The sequence below is a fragment of the Paramisgurnus dabryanus genome, chromosome 3 (genome assembly GCF_030506205.2).
Source record: "Paramisgurnus dabryanus chromosome 3, PD_genome_1.1, whole genome shotgun sequence".
Classification (NCBI taxonomy): Eukaryota; Metazoa; Chordata; class Actinopteri; order Cypriniformes; family Cobitidae; genus Paramisgurnus; species Paramisgurnus dabryanus.
This window is the reverse complement of record NC_133339.1, coordinates 15638561-15649318: the sequence shown is the minus strand read 5'-3', so window position 1 is coordinate 15649318 and position 10758 is coordinate 15638561. Positions and strand designations below refer to the sequence as shown.

Genomic DNA, 10758 nt, shown 5'->3' with positions numbered 1-10758 from the left:
TTGACTCAACTCTCAGAAGATGAAGCGATGCATGAATCTCTCCACTGTGTGTCTCTCTCTGTGATCCTGGAGTTAATGTGTTTCTCATCCTTATTCCTGTTGGTCCACTGACTGATGAAGATAAAGCAGAAGTAGAGAAGATCCAGAAGATATTTTACTATAGTGAGAACTTCATGATGATCTTCACAACTAATGGCACTGTTGACAAACGTGTGACAGATTCTCTAGAATCATATGCTCAATGTAAGAATCTGATCAGTGTCTGTGGAGGACGATACAGAGTGATTGGATTAAAAGAACATAGAAAATCAAAACAAATAACAGAACTTCTGGATTATATAAAAGACATGAAGACTGAACCATATTCACTACAGATGTATGTCAGAGCTCAAGAAATGAGAGTGAAAGATGAAATTAAAGATGAATATGAAAAAAAACTGAATGAAATGAAGAGAAAAAACAAAGAGTTACAGCTAAAGATCAACACATATGGTAAGATTTTAATACTTTAATGTTATGCCTTAATAAAGGTAAGGGAAAAGGAACAAAATTAAATAATTTGTAATTCGTACCTTTTTCAAGTTTTATTTTCACCATAAGAATGATATTTAAGCCTTCAAAAGCCATTGAGTGTTTGAGATACAGAAGACAAACTGCATGTTTAGTACATTTATTCATCTATTCCATATGTCTTAAAGTTCTGTAAAGTTATTTTGCTAGCTATTTAAAGCTTATATGGTCTGCTGTTACTGAATGTCATACATTTACATTTTATGTATATATTTGTCGTTTTTAGTATATTCTCCCATGAGTTTTTTAAAGAAAGAAACTTTATGTACAATAAGATCCTAACTCTTAACTCGATTTTCAGGTATTAAAGATGAACAGGAATATTTGAATCATTTAAGGATTGTTTTGATTGGGAGGACAGGAAGTGGAAAGAGCGCAACAGGAAACACAATACTGGGAAGAAATGAGTTTCTCAGCCGATCAAGCACAGATTCAGTGACGTCTGTTTGTGAGAAAAGAGTTTGTGAAGTTAATGGTAAATCAGTAGCTGTTGTTGATACTCCAGGTCTGTTTGACACAAAAACACAAAAAGAACAAGTGTTGGAGGAAATCATGAATTGTGTTTCACTGTCATCACCTGGACCTCACGCTCACGCCTTCATCATTGTGTTAACTTTGGGTAGATTCACCAAAGAAGAATCAGAGATTATAGATCTGATGAAGAAGATATTTGGTCCTAAAGCTGCACAGTTCAGCATCGTTCTGTTTACAAGAGGAGATGATCTCGAGGATTTATCCATAGAGGATTATGTGAAGAAATGTAAATCTGCAGATCTAAATAAACTGATCAGAGACTGTGGAGACAGATACCTGGCCTTTAATAACAGAGACAAACAAGACAGAACTCAAGTGACGAAACTGATAAAGATGATAGAAGAGATGAAAACAACAAACCACGGTCGATATTTCACTAACAGCATGTTTGAAGAAGCTGAGATGAGCATTAAAAAGAGAGTGGAGGAAATACTGAAAGAGAAAGAGAGAGAAATTCAGACTGAAAAAGAGGAAATAAAAGCCAGACATGAGATTGAAATGGAAAACATGAAGAAGAGATTAGAGGAAGAGAAAAGAAAAGCAGATGAGGAAAGTGTGAAAATTGAAAATACATTTAAAGAGCAGGAAGAAACTCTAAGGAAAGACTTTGAGGAGAAAGAGAAAACAGAAGAGCAGAAACGAGAGAAAGAGAAACAGAAACGATTGAAGGAGGAAAATCAACAAAGAGCTGAATATCATCAGAAGATAGAAGAGATGAAGAGAGAGATTGAACAACAGAGATCACAGTATGAAAAGAGAGAGAAAGAGAGAGAAGAGGAGGATAGAAAGAGAGAAAAGAAATACAGACAAGATCAAGAGAAGATGAAACATGAACACAACCAAATAATAGCAGAATTAAAAAAGAAACAAGAGGAGGAGATTAAAAAGAGAGATTTAGATGAACAGAAGAGAAGTAAACAAGAAGAGAGAGAAAGAAAAGAATGGGTGAGAAAATAAAAGAAGCTGAAAATGACAGAAAAGAGACTCGAGAAGAAATTAAACGACAACAAAGAGAATGGGAGGAGGATAAGAAACGACAGATGAGAGAGAGAGAGGAAGAAGAGAGAAAGAGAAGAGAGAGACATGAAGAAGAACTAAGAGAAAAACAAGAAGAACTGGAGAAAACCAGAAAGAAATTTGAAAGAGAGAGAGATGAAGAAAGACGACAGAGAGAAGAAGAGAGGCAGAAACAAAGACAAGAGAGAGAAGAGAAAGAGAGAGAATATGAACAGAAGAAAAATGAAATGATGAAACATTATGAGAAACTGGATCGAGAGAGAAAAGAGGAGTGGGAGAGAAAAAGACGAGAAGATGATGAGAGAAGAGAAGAAGAGAGAAAGAGATGGGAGAAAAGAATTGAGGATATAAAACGAGAAAAAGAAGAAGAGATCAGAAGAAGAGAAAGAGAGAGAAAAGACAGAGAACGGGAAGAGTGAGAAGAAATGAAGCAGGAACACAAACAGAGAATAAAAGAGATGAAGAAGAAACATGAAGACAAAACATGAAGAGGAAGCCAGAAAACAAGCAGAGGAATTTAATGAATTAAGAGAAAGAAAAGATGAACACGTTAAAGAACTTAAAGAAAAGCTGGAGGAAGAACAGAAACAACGCGAATTACTGGAAAAACGTCATCAACACTTTCAACAACAGAAAAGTCCAGAAATAAGAGAGCTACAAGAAGAAGTTGAAGAGCTGAAAAATAAATCATGTTGTGTCATTCTGTGAAAGAGAACAAACACAACAATATAAATACTAAACATGATATTTAATATTGCAGTACTGCATTAATCACATTATACACTATTAACTTGAACATCTAGTCTGACTGAAGTCTGCTTGTGCTAAACCTAAACATCTCTCTGGAGTTCCCGCTGTTATTAAGATGTGTTTTCATCGATCGGATCACAAGTGGACGAGAGAGACACATTACGTTTACACCTGGTATTTAAATCCGACTCTTTTGTCCACTTTCGACCGCATCTGTCCTGAATACTGTGAGGGGGTGGTCTGTGAGACGGTGGGCGAGTCTCTCTGCTGTCATTCAAACGCGAGCGGGAGTAATTATGAGTTTATATGGACGCAAACTTATATTATGTGGGAGTCCACTGCTTGTTTAGCAAGTATACATGCTGCACAGTGTTTTGTACATGTATATGTTGGAGCTTTCTCTGAATTTTCAGCCCAATTGATGAAATAGGATCGTGCAACTTTCACGCTTTCAAAACGAAACTACGGAGAACACCCGCAGTCGTTTTATCAATGAAAGGCTAAAAATAGCGCTGTTCACCGTATTTTCGCAAGAAGTCAAAAAAAGACGTAAAATTTGTGTTTAATACCTCAGATTAGATAAATGGGCGGAGAGAAGGCGGTCGCGTGTGGCTATTCGAACACATTCAACCACATTTGCGTTCCGCAACTCCAAAGCGATCCGATCGAAAGTGGTTTCGACTACCTCTGGATGTGGTTGAAAGTGGTCGAAAGTGGACGCGTTCAAAACGTTTTGAACACCGTTTACACCTGGCATTAACGTCGTCCACTTGTGATCCGATCGACGTAAACGTATGTTAATGCCAAGTGTAAACAGCCTCTGAGAGAGACGTTTCTTTAGACAGAACCTCAACCCCTCGATTGTGACAGAGGGAGTCAGTGTACTTATTAAAATAGATATGTTAATTTTTTAAATATGAGTCTTTGAATACGTTTAAAGATTCATTTTTAAGTAAACTTACATTTAAGTGCCATATAATTTACAGCTAGAATGATTTCTATTTCTCAGTGTCTTTATTAGAATACAACCAGAGATTACAGGTTTATTTGTATGCAGTATTTAAAAATCTGAAAAACTTTCAAGCATTTAATGTCATCTCTCTTTATGTATTATGTAAGAGGCAACAGGAACTGATCGCTGTCATTCTAGTCAATTTCATTTTCATTTTATTGTTTATTTTTACAGGGACAATGCACAATTAAATGTAATTGCACCAGAATTAGCTAAAAGCTAGTTTACATCTGCTGTCCCTGGGCAGGTAAACAAATAAAATAACATACAACATTACATATACACCACATAAAACATCACATAAAACATCACAATACTTATGTCCAGGAATGTGAAATATAAAAATCAGTAGGTAAAACACATAATTTACAGCATAATTATAGATGATTGCAGATTTGTTCTGATAATAGCCAATACTTAAGCTTATTTTTAAAACTTGAAAAGCTATCAAGGCTTCGGATGTTTATAGGTAAAGCATTCCACATCCCCACTACTCTAACTGAAAACGCTTTTTGACCAAAGGCTGTTCTTCTATACTGCGTTACCAAATCTCCCCTAACAGATGCTCTAGTCCTAGCAACACCTCCATTATGGGCAACGCATCCCTTAAGAGGAGGTGGGGCTAGATTGTGGATAATTTTGTACATCAAACACACATTATTGTAAGATACAAAATTATTAAAACTCAAAAAGTTGAGACTTTTTAAAATAGTACAGTGATGGTAGTCCCTTGGTTTTTTGTCTTCTTTTGTCAATGCTTCTGTTTACATCAGATGTGACCCTGCACATTTCAAAAGCATCCCAGAAGCAGCTCTCTGCGCTGCTTCGCTAAAGATAGGCGCCTAGTCCATGGCTGTGTCTCGTTTCACAGGTTGCGTCCTCTAGACTCTAGTGGTTACAGACATCATTGAGGCTGTCTCATTTCAGAAATCTAAGTAGGACCATAGATATGTATAAAGGCTAGATGTGTTATGGCAGAGTCTCGGTTTGGTTTGTTACAAACGTTATTAACATGGCAATAATTCCCGATGCTTTAACATGTTTCATGAAAAAAAAATTGTTTTGTATAAACATGCAGTGTCAGTTGTACATATTTGACGTTTATAACAAACCAAACCGTTTGAAAATTGGTAGAAAATTAAGCAAGTTTTGGTCATTTAAAAGTACCTAGATCATTAAAACTCAATGCTACGAGTGATCGAGCGCCCTGTGGGAAGATGGCCACCAAATGCGGACGGTCCACTCAATTGGCCAGCAGCGCAGGCAAAACATCTAGCCTTTTTTGCACCTTTTAACTAAATCAAGTATAGAAAGCACAACAACACTGACGTGAACGTGCCCGTGTGTCCTATGAAGGACGTCTCGTTTAATTCTGGTTAAGGACTCTCTGTAGACCACTTCCTTCAGAGGATGAGTCCTCGTGAGGATACAACCTTTGCAATTAAATGAAATGAGACACAGCCTATTTTTGACGTGCACCATGTTGAAGCCGTACTGTAAATACTAAATAAAACTCAAATATCCTGTCAATTTTTAAATAAACACCCCGTGCAGACTCCCGTATTTCCAACATATTCTACAACCCATATGATTGCTTTGATCGTTTGTCCATTTCACCAAATACAACCAATAGATGCATTTACTAAATTAGCGCCTCTACCAGCAACAGGTAAAACTTAATATATTAGGGTATAAAATGATATTTTGGGGTATAAGTTTGCTATGATGACATGTACTGGGATAAGATTTTCTATTTAAAATGCCAGGATTAATTGTATTTTATTACACATTACACTATTCAGGCATTTAGGACAAATAACGTACCAATTTATTTATTAAATGACATAAACACAGCATACAAAACAACTCACAACGTCATCTATGATTTTGAAAAGGCATTGGCTCTCGTGTGTCTTGTGACCGATTGCATCATTACGTAAGCTAAGATTGTGAAGCGCTATTGGCTCTTGTGACCGACTACATCATGCTGGTTTATTTTTGAATCTGACTGTGCATTCTTCATATAAATAATCGTATGGCTTTAGATCGCAAGGTTTGAAATGCGAATGGTTTGTAATACTTTTATACTGTTTTATGCAATAAATACCTGACTGTACTTTTACTTATGTGTTGTGTTTTATATGGTTAAGAAGTGGATGGGTTTAGGGTAAGGGTGAGGGTGGGGCTAGATGCTCCAAAATGTCTTTAAAACCATAAATGTTTATGAAACCATTTCTACATTTACAAATTCATAAAATTAAATTTGTCTAATCTGATTTGAAAACCTTAAAACGTAACAACAGGTTGTATAAGCTACTGCCACTAGAGGACACTAATGCTTTAATACGTCACTTTACGTTGTAATAAGACACTTCAGTCTGCCAATCATATAATGCAAGTGGATGGTAACAAATTCTGATTAATCATTATGCAAATAAGACGGTGCATAGAACTCCGGGGATAGTGTTGTAAAAAATGATATAAATACTGTTGGGTTTCTCACACAAACCAATCATTTCATGTCTTAGAACATTGATGTGCCGTCACAAGCCACAGGGTTTAATTTGGATTTGTCTGTAGATGGGTTTTTTTCTCTATCAGATTTTGTTACCATCCACCTGCATTATACGACTGACAGACTGAAACGGTTGGACAAAAATCTACATTTGTTTTCTACTGTAGAAACAAAGTCACCTACATCTTGGATGGCCTGGTGGTAAGCTGATAAACATAAAAAAATCATTTTAATATGAACTATCCCTTGATTTCAGCACAGACAAGTCAGGGACATCTCCCTGTCACCCCTGCAGCTTACCCTAAGACCCTTGCTTTCAACCAAAGAAATACAAACTGTCCAAAACAGAGGTGCCAGGTAAATCTTACATTGTCCCATAAGAACAAACACTATCAGTATGCACCGTCGAATCTCATGGTTAATGGTGGAGAAAAGGCTGGTTTTCAATACAATTAAATTTTAAGTAAAACTGTCTTTTCTTCTCAACCAGTGTTCTTGTATAACCAAATTGTTAGGTGTGATCAGGTTCATTCTCATTTGACTAGGTCAGCTGATGATGGCCAGCTGATATTACCACGTCTAAATTCAAATGCTTTAAAGAAAACAGTTATTTATCGTGCCATCAATCATTGCAATAATTTCCCATTGAATATACGTAAAATAATAATAAGTAAAATAAATAAGTCTCTTTCAGGAACTAGACTCTGAGAATTCACTATTTAAAATTGTGAGTAGGAAATGTATGAATGTAATAATTAATGTAATTCTGTAATAATATATTCTTAAATTAATTCTGATGATTATAATGATGTCTACAATGTTTTACTGCTGTTAGATTATTATTGTATGTGATTTATTTATTTTGCGGAAGACTTTGGTGACAACTAATGGGGATCATTTTAACAATAAACAATATCACAAAAATATAGATGTTAAAATGTGTGTTTTCTGCTCATTTTGTGCACTCGTCTGATATATGCAGATTGTTCTTTAGCAGCTATGGATTATAATAATTTTACTAATATATAGGTGAACATATAGGTGCATATATGTACATATAAAATAGAAAACCGTCAAATTTTATATATGTCACATATATTAAAAGATGTGTGTTTATATGGGTTCTTTGTGGGAAATCAATGATCACCCACTTTAGCAAAAATCCATCCCCAACAAAATATGGGGAGTAGTTATGTCAGCTACAAGAAATTCATTTATTAACGCTAGAGAACTAAACTGACAAATAGCTTGCCACCGGCCTAGACATTGATAAATTGTATATATCAATATATATCAGTATACAGATATATCAAGAAACCTAAATACGTTGATTTAGGTTTATTGATATCTTTTCATAAAATGTATGTGGTATAAAATTACTGTAGATGTCATCTGTACACTCATTTAACACTTGTTTTGTCCAACTGTTAAAGGTCTTTCTGATTCCATTTTTTTAAACCCTAGTTATTGTGTAATGTTGCTTTAATAGCATAAATAATAGGTAGTGCAGGGCAAGATCGTGTAAGCATTTAAAAATGAATAAAAGAACTTTGAAATTAATCCTAAAGTGAAGTGGTAGCCAATGTAGAGATAAAAATTGGAGGTAGCGTGGTCATATTTCTGTCCTTTTATGAGATACTTGGCAGCAGCGTTTTGGACCAGTTGTAGTCGAGAAACTTGAGACTTTGATAAACCAGAATATAACGAGTTGTAATAGTCCAGACAGGAGACAATAAAAGCATGAACAGCTGTTTCGAGAGGCTTTGCAGGCAAGACATGTTTAATTTTGGTGAGTAAGTGGAGTTAATTAAAGCTGGAGACAACAACTGAAGAGACATGCTTCTCAACAGTAAGCCGACTATCCAGAACAACACCAAGATTCCTCACAAAATAGCCAAGCTATCCAGAAAAGTATGATCAAATGTATACACCACTCAATGCTTTGTGCAAAATTATCAGATAATCACGTGTCTTCATTCATGTGAATCAATAAAAATCTTTCACGTTTTTAAATCTATGTAATATTGCATTCTGGCAAAAACTAGATTTTTGTACAATTATTGTTTGGATTAACATGTGTTTTCATCTCCGTCCTCTGGATGTCTGTGTAGCAGAAGGCGCGTGTGTGTTATCAGCTTATACCTTGGGCTTGAACCTTGGACTATACTCAGCACTTCATTTAGTGGAAGTATTCATGTCGTGTTTGGTGTAAAAGAATACAGTAATGAACTTTCTGCTGCGCTCCTAAAATGTCTTTATCTAGACCTTCAGCTGAAAAACATGGTAAGTCTTTGTTTTAATACAATCCTTTAAATGCCACAAACATTTTCTTCATTTCCACTTAACTTACTGTATGAGGGGTTTGATTTTACTTTCAATTTCTCACGTACACTTTAAAAAAATAATGCAGTATAAAATTAAAACAACTTAGTCTATTTGACAGACTATTTTAAGTGATAAGTTGACATAACTTATAAAAACAAGTTGAAATTGTTTAACTTAATTTGTTAAGTTAAAGTAACATAAAAATATATGTTGATTTGACAAAAATGTTGCTTTTCTTACCGTGTAGGGCATTAATGTTGATGTTTACAGGTTTACACAAGAAAATTAAACAGAAACACACTTTTAGGCATATATGTCAGTTGATATAGCCTAGGCCTAAATCTTTTGAATCTGATATAAATTTTATTGCAGTTCAATGTCAGTAAGAAATAATGATTAACTCCCTTTGATCCTTTATTATTTACTGTGTAGGTGTGGCTCAAACGAATGCATTTTGGTTTCGGCTCGATCATTCAAAGAATATTTGAGTTAGATAAATCATATTTTTAGTAAAAAAAAAAAAATTTTTTACACAACACACATCTCTGCTACAAATGAACATATTGGGGTGATTTTCTGGACAGGGCGTATGTAACTCCATTTTGCATAGCGGTGTGCATGGCAATTTTTCTAACAATGCGCACAGTTCTGCATTAAAAAATAACTGACCTTTAGGCGATTTTGCCCGCGCAGACACACCTGTGACGTATCTCTTTGATCAATGCATGCAAAGCAATGCATAGACTCTTTATCTGACACTCTTAAAGTTAAGTATGAAAAGTTTGTTAGTTAAAACAAGAATTCATTTACAGTTGATTCAGTTTGGCTGATATTTGTTTTGAATGAACCACTGGATGAGGATTTAAATATAAACCTCAAGATTTAGGTATTGTTTGTTTAGTAAAAACGTTAATGAAATGATAATATTTAATAAAGACATTATTAACCTTTATAAGTCCCTTGGGGTCAATCTTACCCCAAGCCACTTTTCTTTAGTTAAAAAACATGGTTCCCCTTCTCTCAGTGGAATAATATTTTTTTACTTTTCTAAACTATCTGTCAATATTCATATAAAAACTGGGCTTGATTTGGTCGTTCTAAAGATGTTTAAAAGAAGCCCTTTGGGGTAAAATTTACCCCAAATAAATGCAAAAAAATAATAATTTTTTTCTTTTTATTTGAATAAATCTGAAAATGTAAACACAGAAATTGCAATATAGAAACGACATGCTCAATCTCACACACACACACAGACACAGACACATAAAACACACATAAAAACAGACATTTTAAAATACATCAAAAACTACAAAAATTCTACTATTTGAAATAATATTTATTTTTAATGTCCTTTCTAATGTTTATATAAACATAAATTCACAAAATGTATTACTAAAGTAGTGATTTGAGCAGTTGCCCATATCCAGTGAAATGAATGGATCTCTATGGGCCTCTGCTGGTCAAAATGATTTAATTCCTAAACTTTAATTCTTTTATGTTTTTTTTCTAAACACCTTTTGACAAAATTTAACACATAACATCTAGATCAATATCTAAAAACTATTTAAATCAAATTTAGATTCTAAAGGCAAGCTAATGGTGTAGTTGAGAAATTTACTGGTAAACAGGTATAAAACTATTTCATATCTCCCAAAACCCAGCATTAATGTATAGATGGGAAGTAAACAAAAAAAAATATATTATTTGTATCAACAAAAAAAATGATATCTCTTTTGTAATCTCTGGGACATTTTTACCCCCACGGAACGTCTCGGTTACGTATGTAACCCTCGTTCCCTGAAGGAAGGGAACGGAGACGTCACGTCGTGACCGACGAATTGGGAACCGCTTCGCGGGTGACCTATCTACTTCGAGAACTATAAGAAACGCCAATGAACTTGGCATGCAGGTATTTGCATAATGCCGGCGCCGCCCCGCCAGGTGCGTATATAAGGCGCAGGTGCACAATACCAAATTAGCTATATTATTGCTGAGAAGCCGAGCAGCAGTGCCCAGCCTGAAAACAGCAATGGAA

At 34.9% G+C, this 10758-nt stretch overlaps 1 protein-coding gene across 1 annotated transcript in view; it reads left to right on the top strand.

The window, feature by feature from the left end:
- The first annotated feature begins 347 nt into the window (after positions 1-347).
- LOC135769072 (uncharacterized) overlaps positions 348-10758 on the top strand; it is a 32879-nt gene continuing 22468 nt past the window's right edge. The window contains exon 1 of the mRNA XM_073813836.1: positions 348-492. Within this exon, the coding sequence (XP_073669937.1) occupies positions 348-492 (145 nt within the window). The remainder of the gene's footprint in view (positions 493-10758) is intronic.